This window comes from Balaenoptera acutorostrata, chromosome 20, assembly GCF_949987535.1.
Source record: "Balaenoptera acutorostrata chromosome 20, mBalAcu1.1, whole genome shotgun sequence".
NCBI classification, from domain to species: Eukaryota; Metazoa; Chordata; class Mammalia; order Artiodactyla; family Balaenopteridae; genus Balaenoptera; species Balaenoptera acutorostrata.
In genome coordinates, this window is record NC_080083.1 from 48,803,379 (window position 1) to 48,822,663 (window position 19,285).

The 19,285-nt window shown below is 43.0% G+C and overlaps 1 protein-coding gene across 9 annotated transcripts in view; it reads left to right on the plus strand.

Annotated features, from left to right (window-relative positions):
• Positions 1-19,285, plus strand: part of TANC2 (tetratricopeptide repeat, ankyrin repeat and coiled-coil containing 2) — a 360,962-nt gene that overhangs the window by 331,671 nt on the left and 10,006 nt on the right. For 7 of the 9 annotated variants that reach the window (XM_057535654.1, XM_057535645.1, XM_057535647.1 and 4 more), the window contains 9 exons: positions 980-1,073; positions 7,432-7,565; positions 8,497-8,620; positions 12,325-12,500; positions 12,797-12,929; positions 13,485-13,514; positions 14,336-14,427; positions 16,335-16,481; positions 18,926-19,026. In XM_057535654.1, the coding sequence (XP_057391637.1) occupies positions 980-1,073; positions 7,432-7,565; positions 8,497-8,620; positions 12,325-12,500; positions 12,797-12,929; positions 13,485-13,514; positions 14,336-14,427; positions 16,335-16,481; positions 18,926-19,026 (1,031 nt within the window). The remainder of the gene's footprint in view (positions 1-979; positions 1,074-7,431; positions 7,566-8,496; positions 8,621-12,324; positions 12,501-12,796; positions 12,930-13,484; positions 13,515-14,335; positions 14,428-16,334; positions 16,482-18,925; positions 19,027-19,285) is intronic. The other 2 variants (XM_057535646.1, XM_057535650.1) reach the window with 1 other exon arrangement.

Below are 19,285 nucleotides of genomic sequence, written 5' to 3' on the forward strand. Positions count from 1 at the left end.
AGCACTAAATCAAATCCTCATTTACAAAGTTTGCCGATTTCCAGGGTATAAATACCCCCACCATGGCTGATTTCAAGCTGCCAACGTGACATCACCGAACACAAAGTTTCAAAGAGATGCACAGGAGCACACCATTATATAAAATTTCCACCATACACATACAGTAAATATAAATAACCTGAAGAGCATAGATAATAGTAAAATGAAATTAAATAATTAAGAAGTTATAACATTTGATATTTTAACCTTTTTTAATATAATTTTTTAATAAACATCTTTGTTTACTGACTGGCTTGCAAAATTCCGAAAATTTAACAGTCCGCTTTCATGGGCCAGTACAAGTTGGCTCGCCACTGCTTGAGATGCTTCAGTGACACAGCTACCCCATCAGCTGACCTGATGTATCACCAAGGGAATATTAAGTGAAATTGGAATTTTTATTATCTATAGAAGGCTTTTTAGCTCTCTCTACAGTCAAATTCCTGGAAGCAGAGCTGTCACTTTCCTTTGTTGTTAGCAGCCATTCTCCTTTTATTATCCCCAAGCAGTCCTTGTAATTCCAAGAGGAAAAAAGAAGATAATAGCTCCGTTCTGAAAAACTACGGGCCCTCAGTTTTCTCCATATTTATTTTCTGGGTTTTGTTTATTGATTTTTTTTCCTGTTTATTTCTTGGTAGCATTTTTATTAGGAGGACGAGGGTTTGCTTTTTTAACTCAAATGTGATAAATATGTGATTTTTGGAAGTCACATGCTGTGTAAGTTAATTGTGTTCAAGGGAAACATGTAAACTACCTGGTAGAACAAATGCTCATCATGGCAGCTTTGGGTTTTTATGCGAGGACAGTCAGTTCTGACTCCTTTTGTGTGCAAGAGAGAGCATGACCCTTGGGTATCTGGGTATCTTCCAAACCTCACAGGCTAGTATCAGTAGTATAGTTTTCCGCCTGACGTTTGAGCTGACACAACTTCTTGTTTCAGATTGTCTCCTACCTACTTGATCTTCCAGAAAAAGATGAGGAGGAGGTGGAGCGAGCACAGATCAACAGCTTTGACAGCCTCTGGGGAGAGACAGGTACCTCTTGTGGACATCTCTCTCTTCTCTGTGCATGTGTCATGTCTGCGTGGAGATATTCTCTGCATCTCACACCCTGATTTTTTTCTCTGCCAGACCAAAGGTGGCAGTCTCTGTCTTACGGCTATTGTGTTGGAGACTGATTCAGCCAAAGTACAAAGTCACGCAGTTTCCTTCTTTCCTCCTCTTTCCCTTTGGATGCTCCATGCCATTAGCCCCAGAGTCTTCTTTCAGACAAAACCTTCCCCCGCTCTTGTTTCCAAATATTTTAAAAGACTGAAAGTTTCCTTACAGTGTGCCAAACCATAGCAGAAAATAGTTGTGAACTTTTTTTTTCCTGTGATCCTTATAGCAGTTAGGAATAAATATTTCTCCTGTAGCTATAAACCAAGAAGTTAAATTTTTATTGACACCTCTGGCTTACTGAACCAAGTGTTATCATGGCAGAGTGGTCCTGACATGGTTAAACTGATACGTCATGAGTACAGTTGCTATCAGGATGCAAAATGAAGGTCCCCCCTGTAGGGCACAGCCCTGCGCAGTCTCTGTAGCAAAGCCATTTCTATATTGCTTGGTACTTACTCCACAAACGGAAGCCTCTTCCTTGTGGCCTTTGCAGGAAATGATTGTTGTCTTTCCCCCAAGTCTAAACTGGAACATCTGGAAAAACATTAGTAACCTTTTATGTGTTTTTATGAAACCAGGGCAGTAAAAACTGTAGAATCACCACAGATATGTGTCGTGTTTGCCAGGATAAGTAGACCAACATTGAGATGGCCGATTTTAGGGAGAACATTTTACTAAACAAGAGGGGGATATGCTTTGGTTAGGGTCAGAATGTTATTAAAAATGAGAAGATGCTTGAATTCACTTAAAATGTATAATTACCTATTGAACTGTGATGTTTCCACACATGGCAGTAATCTTATATATAGGTTTCATGGCTTCTTTAACATCGTGTAGAATGGTCCAGAGCTCAGGAATTTGCTTCTCAAACAATCCCTCCCTCTGTCAGAGCCAAAGAGAGCAGATGCCGGGCAGCTGCAGCTTAAGAGCCCATGACAGATTAAAGGAAAATGTGCAGCTGGCAACAGCTGCTGTCTCTGGGGCCCCACCCTGAGGGAAGCCAGAGGACAGACTGAGGGGAAGGGGCTGGCCAGGGCGCCAGCAGTTGTGGAGTGTGCATCCTGAGACCTGGAGCTGCGGGAGAGACATGATGGTTTACATCCCATCAACACAGCCTCCCTGACACAGCCCCGCCGTCCCTCCCAGAGTCTCCTGTTGCCAGGCCACACGCGTGCAACCCTAACCCTAACTGGGGAGGGCAACAAAAAGTAGTGGCCCGATGGCGATAATGGACAGAAATTACAAGACTAGCAATCATAGTGATGAATATCACACACATCCTAGTGCTGTCCTTGAAAGAATTCCTTAAAAATGTTCAAGAAGGGTGTGAACTAAGTGGAAGACTTATTTTTATTGATATGAATTTCTTATTAGAATAAAACTTTACAGCCTCAGGACTTTTAAAGGATTTCCTGCTTTAAAGTGTGCAATAAAGTTTGTTACATTAATTTCCTTACATACGTACCATATCTCAAGATTGTAAAAAAAAAATCAAAGTTTCACATCAGTTTGCTTGTAGTCAGAATTGTGTTGTGTTTAATTTGATATTTATATGAACTAATTTCAGCATTATGAACATAAGACTAGTTATTTAAATATGAGTTAGAATGAAATACATTTGTAATATAATTTATAGAGCTATAAAAAGTTATTTGACTTCAGAAAAATTTCTGGGAAATGATGTCTTTGCTATGTTAAAAAATGTCCCTACAACTCACCACTAGTGTAGGGTAGACTCTGAGTTGCTTTTCTATCTATAGTGATGGATTTACCAAGTACACGTTTCTTTTTAACTTACGGCACATAATCGTTTAAAATTTATAATGACTCATTGAATTGTGATGTTTCCTCCAATGGCAAAATCTTTTACATGTTTCCCTTGCATAGAGAATGAAGGTCTATGACCTGCAGCCAGCTGGTTAGGGTCTCATATCTGCAACCCTGGCCTAAACAACCCAATTTTTTACTTAGGGAAAATATGATGGTAATGGTGTTTCCAACAATTTGTATCATTTACTGTATTAAATCCAAAACACCAGTAACTATAAGAAACTATATAACCATTATTTTATGTGCCATTCCAAAAAAAAAAAAAAAAAAAACCAGAAAGAAAAACCCTCTGCCTATAAAACTGACACAGTTCTTTATTATCACATCGATTATAAGATGCAACCTGACTTTGAGATGTTAAAAATGCGGAGGGAAGAAAGTGCATCTTAGAATCAATGAAATATACCTTAGCATATGGTGAAATATTTATTGAGATGTAATTTTTACATATCAGATTTTCTAAAAGCAGGTCACTAGAATATCCTGGTTGTCTTCGTCCTCCTTTTATGGCCTTTTGTCCTTCCAAAGAGCACCTTCCTACATCGAGCTTTCACCATCTGGCTGACTCCTCCCATCCTGCAGAGTTTTCACAGATTTCTTATGGAACACAGAAATCTGTGTTCCAACACAGAAGAAAGGCAATTAAGGTGACAAGATGGTTCACCAATCCCTCCTCTCCTTTGTCTTACAGCTATAGAACAGAACCAGCATTAAAAGCTTCTAGCAACTCTGGAGAGCCTGAGCCATCCATGGCCCAAAAGTAGCGAAAATTCAGAAAATAAACAAGATACCATTAATTCGTGCCTTCATCATCTTTTGCCTAGATTATTGCAACTACTTCCTAGCTGATCTTCTTGTCTCTGGCCTCACCCTTTTGTGATTTATCTCCCAGACTTCAGCCAAAGTGATCTCTCTAAGCCACAATCTGTCCATGTCACTTTCCTGCTTACCACCCTTCATTGACCACCTGTAACATTAATGTAGCATAGAAAGGGACTTCCCTGGTGGTCCAGTGGTTCAGACTCCATGCTTCCAATGCAGGGGGCACAGGTTTGATCCCTGGTCGGGGAACTAAGATCCCACATGCTGTGTGATGCGGCCAAAAAAAAAAAAAAAGGTAGCATAAAAAGACGTGTCATGATCTCTAGCATCATCTATTGCCTGTCTTCTCCAGTAGGAGTAAACGTGCCGTTCCCCACCTCAGTGCCTTTATACGTGCTCTCCCTGTGCCTAGAATGCCTCCCTGTTGTCGTTGCCTGTAAGTCTCCTATTTCTCTTTCAGCATCTCGTTTAGATTGTCATCTCTTCCTGGAGACCTTCTCAGACACTTCTTCCTCTGTGCCACCTCCAGACAACCCCCATGGACTTATCTCTGTTGTGCTTATCACACTGTATAGTAATGTATTTGTTTGTCTGTTATCCTTATTCAACCCTGAGTTCCTTGAGAGCCGACAGTATCTGACAAATAGCTCTATAAATGTTTAATTAATGTTGTTTTGGATAGCAGTGATCAGTATATGTCTTCCCCACCCACCTCCATCCCATCGGTCTTCCATGACCTGTCTGTGCTGTACACTTTCAAGGTTGAGAAGAGATAAAAGAACCATTTGCTTCTCTGCATTCTATTCGCATCAGCATCCCATCGAAGCCGACTTTGGCTGTTTCCTCAACTCTGAGCTGTATCCTGTCTGTGTCTTCAAACTCCTTAACTGTTTCCCTTTGAAAAAGGACCATTTATTTCAGATAATCTCATCAGATGCTGACACGCTAGGGAACGAATTCTGTTACTGGTCTCTTAGGAAAAGAGATTTGGCTCCAAACTGTTAACATTTGCTCTAAGAATCAGTTTGTTGTTTTACAGAGCTGGCTTTGCCTTAATCGTCTCTCTTTCAAAAAGTTTTAACGTTTTTTGATAAGACCTATATAAAATCCAGCCAAAGCAACTCCTTGCTCTTGGATTTTGAAAAGTACAGACCAAATTTTCCATAGTTGTGTTGTTCTGAGATGAAGTTGGCCAGCTGTGTTAATGACCATGTCCAGATATCAGCTGGAGATTCCTGCCAAATTACATCATAACCTAAGTAACAGAGATGATACAACAAAGAAAAAGGCCGAATGGAACATTCCCTCTCATATAAACATGTTGTCCGGTGGGTTGAGATGGGCCAGCCCCCAGCAACATGACTCCAGGTTAGAGCAGACAGTATATAAGTTTAGCTTTCAGGATGGGCACTGCTTGTGAATTTTCATCTGTGTTCTGTGAACTAGCATCATTGACGAGAGGCTTGATTCTGAAATACTGTCTGTATTTTCTCCAGAGTGCTATAAATTCTTGCGTGAAAAAGAATGTATTTGCGCACACACACACACACACACACACCCCACGCCATACACAAGACATTGAAAGGGAGGTTTGCTGCAACCCTGCCCCCTGGTAGCTACTTTAAACTTGGGAGGGTTAGAAATTTTCCAAACCCTTTGTTTTATGTACCAACGAGATGATTCTTATGGTTCCTAACAAGTGTCTAACCCAGTCAAGTTCTTTCTTTTTCCCCAACTTGACTGAGATATAATTGACATACAACATTGTGTAAGTTTAACGTATACAATGTGATGATTGCCAGTCAAATTCTTAAGCTACTCTTGTGTTCTGACCCAAGAACTAAAGTTGTGTTTTTTTTTCCTGAACTATTAGAAATGTGAACTTGGAAAAGAGGGAAAATCACTTTGATTTAAAGAACAAGAGACAAAACTTCTCAGTCAAGTAAACAATCAAACCCATCAATACTTGTAACTTATCCATTCGGGACTTGGAAATGACCCTCACCTCAGATAGGATGAAGCCTCTGCCCTTCTGTGAGGAACAGGACGGAAATGCCTATGTTAAGAGTTCCAAAAAATAAAATGAAAAATACACATAAGACAAGGCCTAGATACATCTAGTTTAAGCTCTTCTAAAATTGCCACATTTTCCTTCATAAGCCCTTTCTATCCTTGAGGAAGGAAAAGATTACTTTGAAGGTTTATCTCAGTGGAAATTACAGGTAGTTTTAGTTTTGCATATGAGTCAGTTGTGGATAAATTTGGCCAAGCTCAAAGACAAAATGCCGTAATTTGCACTTAAATGAAAAAAATCACAAGTGACCATTTGATTTGAATTTCAATTACTTCCCTGATTAGATACCAACATTTGCAAACTGAAATATTATCTGCACCTGCCAAGTATTATCTTCCTCTGATTTGTCATTGGAGTAGGTGGCCACAATAAAGGAAGGACCCGCTGACTACCACATCCGTTTTTCAAGTCTGTGTGGGGAAAAAGGTCTCCATACTCTTTCTTTAAAAGCATAACTCCTGCCATTTTCTAACAGTGTTTACCATCTTCCCTACCCTCATCTATTTAAAACACTAAGTGTACACATTTGAGATCCCTGGTTAAGAGACAAATACGTATTTGTTCAAATATAGACTTAGTAAGAAGTATATCGACAAATTCCTCTTACTGCTATTGAAATAGTACTCAAAGGATGAAATAAGCACTCTTAGAATCTCCGCTGTATCAGAGATCATAAACAATGGACAGTAGCACAGAAGGAAGAATATTTATGTTTCTTCCTGCTGTGTGTCCTTTATCCTCGCTATAGCTGTTCTTTATCTGTGACTCCATTATCCTGTATTCAGAAGAAAAGAGCCTTTGTCACACTTCTCTCATCTTTAAGACTATTACCTTGAACAGTTTTGACCCTCCTATGAAAATGGTCACGCATGTACTAGAAACTTCTGTCTCAACTGATGAAAAAAAAAAAAGAATGAAAACTGGCCCAAGGCTCTTAGACTGCAATTTCTTTTTTTTTTTTTTTTTTTTACTTTTTTAATATATTTTTATTGTAAATACTCCCTTAAAAGCAATCCAGGAAACTGTCGTTTAAGAAATCAACAAAATTAAGACTGCAATTTCTGACTGGTTCTCTGAGTTTAAGGGCCCAGGAGTAGAAATTGGCCAGAGGTGGTTCCTAGCTAACTCTAAAAGACCTTAGTCTGCAAAGACCCTTCTCTCTGCATTCTTACCCATGCACATACCAGTAAAAGGTTTGTAGCTGGGACGAGGTACCAAAAAAGAGAGGTATTAAAAGCAGAGAAGACAGTCTGGGTAGGAAACATGAAACCAAGTAAGTTTGGTCAAAGGTGATTTTTTCAATAAAATTATTATAATTGTCTCCATATATGTAAGCCCTTTTATTTTTCTTTGAAAATTTCCTTCATGGCAAAAGTAGCCAAAATCATCATTCTTGGAGGTAAAGTAGCAATTACATTCATCAAACACAGGTATGCTGCCCTGCTTACCCTAGAGGGCTGGAGAAGGCAAGAACCCCTGTCCTCACTCTGTGCTCTCTGCCCTTAGCCCTGACAGCTGCAGCTGGAAGGGGCAAACTGGAGGTGTGTCGTCTGCTCCTGGAACAGGGGGCAGCAGTGGCCCAGCCAAACCGCCGAGGGGCAGTGCCCTTATTCAGCACCGTTCGCCAAGGCCACTGGCAGGTAAGCAGGTAGCTACTTCCAGTGCCCCAGGCAGGGGTGAGTGCTGGGCGGGAACTTCTGAAGCAGAGAGCAAAAAAATCACAAAATTTGGGTTATCCAGCAGTCACTGGGTTTGAAGACTTGAGCCTCTGTTATTAATATTCTGGTTAATTGAGAATATGTCAGAAAATTAACATTCATACCTTCTATATGATACAGATCATTCCTGATGATCTGTATCGTATAGAAGGACTAGCTACTTTTGGCCTGGTCATGCAGTGACCTCCTTCTCACACTTCACAACATCCCCAGGGTCTCTGGAAGGTTCAAACCTCAGCAGATCCCTGCTAACCACTTACAGCAGGTGTGTCTCAGACTTGCAAAAAGAAAATGTGGTATATGTAAATTCTAGTTATGCGATCTTTCCAGATGTTTGGATTCTGGATAAACGCTAATTTATATATTTAGGATGGAAAAAAAAGTATATTGGTTATAATCTTTGAAAATGTTTAAGTAGGAAAAAAGTCCTAGGAGCCAAACAGTGCTAAAGAGTTATCAGAGGCTGTATTTTGTATTTACTGTATTCTGTTCAGTTGTAAATATTCACTGCAGGCAGGTTTGCAACCCCTGGAGGCCAGTAGAATGGCACTGACATAGGTGTTGGCGCTTCCATCATGGGGTTGTTTAGTCTACATCTTGGCCTTTGTTATCTTGAATTCTTTTTTACTGAGTGGCTGAGTCGGACATTTAGAGTTGAGTTCTTCTCATTTGGCTGTCCCTGAGAGAGTCAGAGATCGAACCCCATGGTACTAGACCACGCAGGGGTTTCTTGCAGTGGGAAGTTTCTTTAGAGGTGACTCGCGGGGAGTTCTCACAGTGTGGGGGAGGGCGTGTGTGCGTCTGCTCAGCAGCGCTTCCTGGCTGATTGGTCCCTGCTTCTCTGCACCTGCAGATTGTTGATCTTTTACTCACCCATGGAGCTGATGTCAACATGGCAGACAAGCAGGGCCGTACTCCCCTGATGATGGCGGCTTCCGAAGGCCACCTGGGAACTGTGGACTTTCTCCTTGCTCAAGGTCAGTCCTACGATGCCAGAGCTTGATGATCAGTGCCCATAACAACCCAAGGAACTCATGATTTCCAGGGATGGATTCCAAGAGGAGTTGAGAATGGATATTCTTAAGCCAGTTGATTAGAAAATGAAAGTCCGTCTCCTCTCTTCTCATATACAGTGGGACCCTTCTAATTCTGACGTTCTCTGTTTCTTTATAGCTTGAGGGGTTTTTGGTATCCTAATCAAATTTACATAATCTAAGCTCTTTAATCTCCCAACTTTGATTTTTTTTAATGTACACTCAATAAATGTTCATCTTCCAGGGATCGTATTTTGACTTTATCAATTCTTTTGTAAGCCTGCACAACTAATATTTTTCTTGTTTCCTAAGGAGGCAAATGGAAGTTGAAATGATTGTTGACCATGGGACCCTATTTGAGGAATCAGGGTATTATTACCCTCCTATTGTAATAAATTCCTTTTGACATTTACCAACATTCACATATTCCTGGTGAATGGGAAATAAGTGAAAGGAGATTGTGGTCATGCTATCCAAAGCATTCCCTTCCATGGCTCTGACCTCAGTCATCTATACAGAACAGTAGTGAGTGACAGGGGAACCTCTGTAGTAGAAAAGCTCCAGTCACTAGTGACTCTGCAGTACCATCTAGTGGAGCTTGAGCATTTGCATCAAGCAGGAGGTGGTGTGACTGTGACCAGCTTTTACTCCATTCCAGCAAGCCTCCCCTATGAGTAAATGGGATCTTTTCAACTATAATTAATATCCATAAGTGCACACACTTCAAGAAAAACAAGCTCCTGCAAATCATGCCCAGGCTGGAGCAGCTGAAGGGTAGTTGATTTAGGAAGAAGACAAGGTTTCTTCTTCTAAGATTTCAAACTACAACTCAGTCAGAGACTTACTGGATCTTTAGCTCTCTCCTGCAAAGATTTGTTTCCACAACCTTAGACTCACAAAACTGGGTCAGAATCAGAGAACTGTTTTCCCGGTGTACAGAGTGGTTCTTGCTTCCCCAATACAAGCCACCAAACAAACCAGGTTTCATGGTATCTATCCTTCTGCTAAGAGGGGGCTGGAGGAGCAAGGGAGATATGCCTAGCTTCTCAGGATAAAACATGGCAGGAGTAAATGTCCCAGAACAATCTGAGCCTAGTGGAAAAGGCAGGACCCCTTTACCACAGATAAGCTGTAGATGACTGCACACAGTCTGCCGAGAGCCCGTAGAAGCTCATCAGACACAGATCCCAGAGATTTGTTCCCTTTACGCTGCAGGCATTCTGGTCTCCAGTCTTCGTACTGTTTCATTCTTTCACACTTAAATCAGAGACTTTCTCCCAATCAACAAATCCTACCCAAGTTTATTTAGCCTACGTTATCCGCAAAACACTATGCTAGGAACTGAGTGATTTTTTTAAATAAATACACTACAATCTATGTCTTCAAAGGGTCTGTAATCTGGCAAGAAGGGGATAAAACAAAGATAAGGAACTACCTTAAAAAGCAGAGAATCCTAAGTACTCTGATGATAAAGGTATTTGAGTTAGAACAGGACAGACTTTGAAATTTGAATGGGAAAAATGTTCTATATTCAGGGAGAGGACGTAATGTAAATGAAAGGTCGGAGAGGAGAAACAGTACACAACAGGTTTGGGGAAATATGCAAGTTGTCCAGTGACATACATGAGGACTGTTGGGAAATAAAATTGGAAATGTATGTGGAAAGAAATTGAAAAGGAGCAGATTAAAAGAGTTTGGACTTATCTGAAGGCAGTATGGAGCCTTTCAAGATTTTTTAAAAGGGAATCAGTGCCAGAGTTGTGCTTTAAAAAAAAAAAAAAATCACTTTGGCAGTGGTGTGAATAGTAGAGTTGATGAAGGGATTATAGTGGACCTGGGGGTCAATTAGGAAGCCATTGTCATCGAGTAGATGAGAGGTAATGCCAAATCCAAGGTGCAGTAGCTGTTAGGATAGAACAGGAGGGCCAAGTGCAAAAAAGATTTTGGATATAAGGGTTGATTACATGCAGGACGTAAGGATAGATGAGTTGACGATAACTCCAAAGTTCTAAAATGGATGTTTGGGAGAACTGTGATTCTGTTAACTGCCAGGAGAAGAAAAGAGAGGAGAGGAAGATTTCAAATTGAATTTTCGGAGGAAATTGAATACATGGGTTTTTTTCATATGCATCTCCTTTTAATTTCTTCAATTCCAGCTTCCCTTATCTTTGTAAAATCAATTTATCTGTAACATACATCCAGAACCTTCTTATCCTGCTTTTTCCACCCCTGAAGACTCTGTCCAGGAAATTTATAGATGTTGCATCTGAGAAAACTCCTTAGATTCTGTCCCATATTCAGACTCATTCCATGTTAGCGTCAGTGTTTTAGTTGCAAACTATACCGTTGTGAAAAGATAACCCAGTACATGGATGGCTCTCCTCAGGGTTAGAAGTATCGTACTTTCCAACCCTTCATCCTGTTACGGGAAGCCCCAAAGTCTGGTTCTCTGACCTCTAGGGATACAGAGGTGATAGGCCACATAACTGCTGAGTAGCCCCAGAGCCTGGCTGTGGCAGGTCCTGAGCTTGATCTGACATCTGAATCCTGTCCAGCTGAGGAGGCAGCCTGGAAAATGAACTATGTGTGCAGTAAGTTGATCTCTAATTTAGTTAGTGAGCATGTCATGCCAACTGTGTGGAAAGAGTCATCTTAGGTACTCTTCAAAACTAGCAAGGGAACGACGGGCTCTTTGCCATCCAAGAGCTTACAGTCTAGGCTGAGAACCAAACGTGTATTGAATTTTAGACTAATTACAAAACATTACGGCAAGTGTGCTTGCTCCTCACAGGTGAGAATAGAAATGTTGAAGGGAAGAACATGCAGAATATAAAATAGGCTAAAAGAGTGGGGATGGGGTTGTTGAAGGCTGACGAGTTTAATTAAACTCCCGATTTCCTTCCTGGCCTGGGCTCAGTCTCTTCCCATGAGTCCGTTTCCTTCCCATTCTAAGGAGGGAGAAGGTGACCTGGTACTATCGTCAATGATAAACATGTTCTGAGCTCCTTATTTTATGAGGACCTCTCAAGGAGTTTATACTATTAGAAATCGAAGATTTTTGCCGAGTTCAGAAAACATGCACTGAGAATTTATTACATATAAGTGGGATACATAAAAAAAAAAGATTAATAACAGAATAAGGTGACATATGTCAAGCAGGTTCAAGATGAGGTAACAGTGAATGGGAGAAGCGTTTTGGAGACAGGGAGGTTTGAGGTGGTTCCTAGAGAACAGGTAGAAGTGAGGTTAAGTCATGGGGAGAAAAAAGGTTTCCACACATGGGAGCAACGTAACCAGAAGTGAGGATACAGGAGTACTTGTGGGAGATTCTAGGGGTGGTGAGCACATCCATTTTGGCCGAAGTTGAGGATTCTCACAGAGGAGTGATGAAGCTTACGGATGGACAGTAAGCTTGGGGAGAGATTGTGCACAGCCCAGGATAGGCTGCCCTGTCAAAGAACTGGACTCTTGTACTGACAGCTCGTGGGAGCAATTTTGTTAACAGTTTTATCAAAAGACAACTCACATGCCAGAAACATAAGCTGTGCTTTGGCCGAGTGTACACCTTGAATACCAGCTTTCCCTCCTGCTGTGAACTTTCACGTTTCTCGTGTTTCCTCAGCCCTGTGTTATGCCTGCTCTTGTAGGTGCCTCCATCGCGCTAATGGACAAAGAAGGATTGACAGCCCTCAGCTGGGCTTGTTTGAAGGGTCATCTCTCGGTAGTACGTTCTCTGGTGGATAATGGAGCTGCCACAGACCATGCTGACAAGAATGGCCGCACCCCACTGGATCTGGCGGCTTTCTACGGTGATGCTGAGGTGGTGAGTGCCTTTAACCAAGCCTCAGGGTGGTAAGAATAGGGAAGGTCCTCTATCCACAGTGTCATCTGGGGTTGATGATTCCTGACATAAAGTTCTCAGATCTATACTTGCTGGAGGGCAGGAACATTCACAACACCATTAAAGACCAGGAACATAGGTCTGGCCTGGAATACCATGGCTGTCCAGCCTGGTTCAAACCAGCAGTTGAATAAAGGGCAGGCAGCAGCCAGAGCCCTGAGTGGAGCAGTGTGAGCCGTTACACCTGGGTTAACTGCGCTGCTTCATCCGTGTCCTAGGTCCAGTTCCTGGTGGATCACGGGGCCATGATCGAGCACGTTGACTACAGCGGAATGCGCCCTTTGGATAGGGCAGTGGGGTGCCGGAACACTTCTGTTGTTGTCACTCTTCTGAAGAAAGGAGCCAAGATAGGTAGGAGAAAGGAAGAGGGTGCTGGCCATCTGTGCCCAGGGGCCAGACTGGTCCGGTGGTCTGGCTGCCCCGGGTGTGTGGTGTGAGTGTGTGTATAGTTTGCCCTCTGCCCTGGCCCAGTTATTGTCCGAGTGAACAGAAAGACTCTTGGCCCAGAGAAAGCACCATCTGAGCCATGGTCTACACTACCCTGTGTCCAAAATCACACGGCTATCTGCCGTGCCGCGAGTAGCCTCAGCCAGGAGGCTGCTCTGACCTTAAGCGCATCTCGGCGCTGATGCCTCGGTAGCAGCCCCGCCCTGTGAGCATCCTGGATCCCTGCACTGCCACAGCCTTCGCTTTCCCTTGCTCTGTATGTGCTTTGGCCTCTCGAGTCCCTGCGGCTGCTGTCCCATCCATCCCTCAGACCTGTAGACAAGGGTTGGCTGATATGCTGGCTTTTTTGCTGCCTGCCTCTCACTGCTGCTTTTTCCTTCTTTTTTTTTTTTTTTTTTTTCACCTTCATCCATTTTTTTTTCCTCTCCTACAACTTTTTGTTTTCTCCTTTCTTTGAAGGTTGTCAGACGTTACCGAGTCGCCCACGAGGTATATTTCACCGCTGTCAGCATCAGGCGTGGTCTGATGGCTTGGTCAGCTTTGCCTTCTCCTCTTTGATTTAGCCTGCATGAGTTCCCTACACCTCTAATCTTTTAATTTACTTCACCTTAAAAGAAGATTTTTTTTAATGACTGTTGTAGAGAATAACTTGAACTTTTGATAACTAACCCTGAAAAGCTTAGTTGGTAAATAATTCAGGCATCCGTAAACTAATCGAGTTAACCTTTTCTTTCTCTTTGTGGGTAAAGTGGTCCTCAGTCATGTTGGCTTGTTTCACATTGGAACCGTGCTCCTGGTTCAGCATGAATCCCAGGAGTCCTATTCAGTACTTACAAATTAAGGGAGCCTTTAGAGTCTTTCATGGTTTCCCTTCTGCAAAGAACGTATTTAAAAATTGAGACTGAACAGCTGGGGGTTTTGAGTCCCAGATTCTGAAATAAATTACCCTTTTTGGATTTTTAAAATCTTACGGTGACATTTAATGTAAACCCTTTCTCCCAATTTCCTTATTTAAAATAACTCCAAACTAAGCCATCGCCTGCCCAGATACAACACGCAGGCTTTGCTGCCCTCCAATGGTGCAAACTCAGACAGTGCAAACATTCTTATTTTAAGGTGAATACAAATCCAACGCAGCTTCTTGGCAGGGGGAGTTAGTAAGACGCTCCCAGTTCTAAAAGATGAGGCCATTGTTGTGGAGCAAGTTGTTCTCTCAGCAGAAATTCCCCAGGGGTGTTTTTTTCACCCAGCTTCCTACCACCCTTACATTGTATGAGTTTTTTACCCATCATGCATCCTGTACACTACAGGTCCAGCCACATGGGCGATGGCCACCTCCAAACCAGACATCATGATCATCCTGCTGAGCAAGCTGATGGAAGAGGGGGACATGTTTTATAAGGTGAGGGGAGGAAGGAACCGTGTCCTCCAGACAGCCGCTGACTGTTCTCTACTTGTAGAATCTCCCAAAGTCTCGGCAGGTCTCACCCTTGGTTCTAGAGGCAGTGCCGTCCCTCAATGGTGGGCTCATAAGCTGAGGATCCCAGGTTTTTGCTTTCTCAACAAGAGAGCAAGAGTAGCCTGCACATGCCTGCAGCCGATGAACCTAAAGACCTAGTGGTACCTGGTCACTAATAGGCAGATACATAGATTCTACATGGCATCTGTTCATTGGAGCCTGGAAACCATGGGACAAGTAAAAGAAAAGTGACATAGTGCAGATATTTCCAGTCTGTGGGAAAGAGGCATCAATCTTAGGTTTTATATTTAATATATATGTAGATTTAAAAATCTGTAGTAATAATAGCTTATCAGCATCCCTGAGGAAGAAAAGGAAACCAAGACAAATAGCAGTTATAAGATTTACTTGAAGTCATTCACTGAATGACAACAAAAAAGGTATGAAGTCTTCTTGTACTCACAATTCAAGCTGAAGACTCCATACCCTAACACACACCAAACTCCCATGGGCTGCAGGAAGTCCCTTAAGAACTTTCCATGTCAGAGTTATCTCATTGTGTTAAGATTAGCTGAATCTTCTTCTCCTAAAGTAAATACAAATCCAGCCCAGCTTTTGGCAGCGGGTGTCACTGAGACATGCCCAGACCCAAAGATGAGGAAATGATTGTGATGCACGTTACTTCCGCCTTGTGTAAGGAGTATACAGAGCTCCTGGGAGTAGAGTTGTATTTCCCGAAGACCCTTTGAGTGAGAGTTATTGTAATCTAGGACTCTTAGGCTTCTAGGAAACTTGAGTTCTGACCCAACCATGATTCTACATGACTTCAAAGAAGGGCCTCTCTAGGTGTCATGTTTATGGACTTGAGAATGGCATTGCTGTCAAGAATCTCAGCCCTGTTTATAACATAACTTCTGGCATCCTAAGACAAGGAGTCCTACCTCCTAAACAGGCAGAGCTACTCCTGCTCCTACCCAGAATTCTGCCTTGGAAGACTCCCAAGTCTGTCCTCAGTGAAAGGGTCTAAAGAGAAAATAAAAGAGCAGGATCTCTGGTTGGAGTTGCAACTATACAGAAGGAATGGAGTGGATAAAGTTCAGCTAACAGAGTGTGAGATGCCTCCTGCATCATTCTGGGCTCAGCTTATAGATTTTCAGATGCAAAATGTAAGAAAAGTTCAAGGCCCCTGTGACCAGGTCCCTAGTTGGGTCATAGATTTACCTCATCTTGGAAAATCCCTCTGACATAGTCAGATGGCATCACAAATTCTAAATTTCACTTCTCTACCACCACCCTACCCCATGCCTTTTCGAAAAACAGGGGAAGACTCATTGATATTCTTTTATGCCATGAGATTAGGGGAGCAACAGCTAGACTGCTTTAGCTCCCACATCCCTTGTGAGGAAGAGAATGGCCTCTTGTAGAGGACTGGCAAGGTGGAACAAAAAGAATTTCCAGATAAGACAAATGTAAAGAAGTAGTAATAACTTTGGAGTGATTGGGACTGGGAAATGCTATGTGTCCTAGGGAGATCAGGTCGAGAAAAAGCTCCTTTGAAATGAACAAGGTCAGTTCCTTGGGAGTCCAGTTGGGAAGCTGGGGTCCCAGGCCTTTCATACGCCAAGACTTTGTTTCTCTGGCTTGTATCTTGGGAATCCCCTTCGTCACCCCTCGCCTGCCAGGTGAGCTTCCAGTAGAAAAGACTGGACTCTTCTGCTCTCACCGTCAGGGCTGGTGTCGGGAGGGCCAACCCTTCGTAGTAACTGCGGAGAGAGGAAGGGAATGGGAGCAACCCTCCTCAGCTGCTCAGCAGACCAACCGTGTGTTTTGCTATCTTGTGCTCCCACTAGAAAGGGAAAGTAAAGGAAGCTGCCCAGCGCTACCAGTACGCTCTGAAGAAATTCCCTAGAGAAGGGTTTGGTGAGGACTTGAAAACCTTCCGGGAGCTAAAAGTGTCTCTCCTCCTCAACCTCTCTCGATGTCGCAGGAAAATGAACGTAAGTCCCTCTCATCCCAGCTCCTTTCTGCAGTCCTGGAAGTTGACGGTCCATGTCATGCACTGGCTTTTACCAGGCCCCTGAAATCCTTGTCTGCCCCATTTGGAACTTGGTTGTCCTTCACAGAGCACTGACATTTGCAATTTGAAAGAAATCAAGTCTAAGTACAATCTGTATCTCAAACTATAAAAAAGTTAATCCTGTGGGCACTTTGTAGCTTTCTGAATTTTCCTAATTCCTGCTGAAAGTGACTGGAATACCATCATCATCCTGCCCTGCCCCCAAGTCAGTTTTCTGGTCTTTGGGAAAATGTGAGAGCAGTGGTCGCTGGAATTCCAGCTGCAGTTAGATACAAATTTTAGTCATTCCCTTCCTTACTGGTAGACCCCCTAGTCATTTAAGGAAGGGCTGGAAAGAGGGCCCAGGACCATGAACTTCAAGGTTTAATCTCTAAGGCTAATCTTCAGCTTTTCACTTCTTTCTTCGTCCTTTTATTCTAACATGACATGTCCCTTCTTGTCACAGAGGGAGTCTTAGAACTCCTCCTGGTCCTTTATTATCCCCTAAATAGTCCTTGGTCCTTCTTGCCTGCCTTGCAGATACAGCCTCTGATGCCCTCAGGCACTGCTCCCTTGACCTGCAGACACTCCTGGGCCAAGAACCCTCTCTCAGATCCTGGGACTAGCCAGGATCATGTCAGGAATCTCTGACATCCACTAGCCTGAGGTCTCATGGTTCCTCAGGAGATAAAAATAATCCAAGCCAAACAGGAATGTTTGAATAAAGGGATAGAGAGCTCAGGTGTACAGAAGTGAGCTTTCAGCCTCAGTAGCAAGAGATCTGCTATCGGTTCTGGAAAAGTGACCTTTATATCATCCATCTTTAGATGGCAATGAAAAGAGCGCCCTGATAAATAGACTTGGGTATCTCAGAGGGCACAGTGATGCCCTAAGAGGCAGAGTTTTCCCAGGTGCTGAGGAGAGTGGGGATGTGGGAGGAGTTCTCGGGGAAACGCAGTGAGGTTCTTACGTGAAACAGAAGAAACAGCACCAAGGGTCTCCTCCAGCTCCAGTTAGTGAGAGTTAGACAAAGCTCCAAAGCTGCTGCCAACCTGCTGGCTGACTTTTTGCCTCACAAATAGTCTGCTTCTTAAAAATACTCTATAATCTTCCCAGAAATAATGATTGTCCCGAAAGAAAAAATTAAGGGGAAAGATTGAAACAGTAGAGCTGGAAGCCGATGCTATAAAATAGAACACTTCCTCTCTAGCTCCACGTTGGATCAGAAACAGTTAATCACCTCCCAGGACCACCTGAAGTCTGTCGTCCTGTGTAGAAAGTTGCCCATTAATTTTTTTTCTTTTTTTTTTTTCCAACTTTACCGCCACCCCAGGGCCTTTGTTCTGCCTTAGGACTCACAAGTTTAACCAGAGGCTACTGTGCTGTACTATGGCTTTGATAGTAAAAGAGCAGAAAACCTTCCCCTTTAGTTTAGTGTGTAAGGGCGTCTTGAAGACTATGGCTTCGTTCCCCTGGTTCCTGTTCCCAGGGCTTCTCAGAATGAGGACAGATGGGACTGTGTTCCTCCAGGGAGCCTCAGTGATAAAGAGATGAGGTGACAGCACAGGCCCCGGTGACAGCCAGTCTTCTGTCTTGTTTTATTATTATTATTTAAATTTTAAATGTTTCCTAAGTAAGGAACAAGTTTAGAGAAGGAGCAGGCCAGAGAAGCCTCTGTGAAACAGAATGGAAACTGCTGTTCATTGAGCATCTCCTGTGTGCCAGGGACTGTGTATGGGGCTTTCAAATGCTTTATTGCTCTTAATCCTACCTGGGATTAAGGTAGGATGGATAAGCAAACACACAACACACCCTGAGGGCTTACAAAGCAGAGCAGAGAATTGAACGCAAGCCTGTCTGACATTCCTCCTCCATCGAGTCTCCATAGCCAGTCATTTCTTTTTTACACAAATCCCATCTTCCTGGACTTATTTCTCATCCCTTTAAAGCCAAGGAATAGTGGGTGCGGCAGGAAGGTGGGGGGTAGGATGAGGGTACACATGAGGCGTCGACATGTGTGTTTGCCTCACACACGCGTGTGCAACAAGAGTTCGGGTTTCCAACTTCAAGAGCTTCAGTGGGTTGACATTTGGCTTCTGGACCAGAAAGAACTATGTTACAAAGGCAGAAAGAGGACAAATTAAAAATATTTTCATACTTTCGGGCAGATGAATTCCTGTGAGCCATTGCAGGGCCACACAGGGCAAAAGGCAGAAGGAACTTTCAGTCTGGGCCACGTGGCTAGAGCCATGCCAGGCATGTCAAGAATCCCAGGTGTTCCGTCCATAAATGTCAAAGAAATGTACATATAATCTGTTTTATTCCCAAGCTGTCTATTTTTCATATCTCTTCAATGACTCATTTGCACACCTATTGTAATGACAGGATTTTGGAATGGCGGAGGAATTTGCTACTAAGGCCCTGGAGCTGAAACCGAAATCTTATGAAGCTTACTATGCAAGAGCAAGGGCAAAACGCAGCAGCAGGTGAGGAGAGAGAGAGAGAGGGTGAGAAGCAAGAGCTCTCTTTTGTGAAAATCTGGCCGAGGCAACGTAGACCATCCTGGGGCGTATCGGACAGACCCATACGTCTGTCCCTGAGGACTCGCAGGACCAAGCTTTGGGGATGGCTCCCATCACACAGACCGCATCGTACAGCTGGCAACTCTTTGGGGCTGTGGAGATGGAGAGCATTTTACTTTGGGAGAAAACTGCCTTTTCACTGTTGGAGAATGGCACCTTCTTC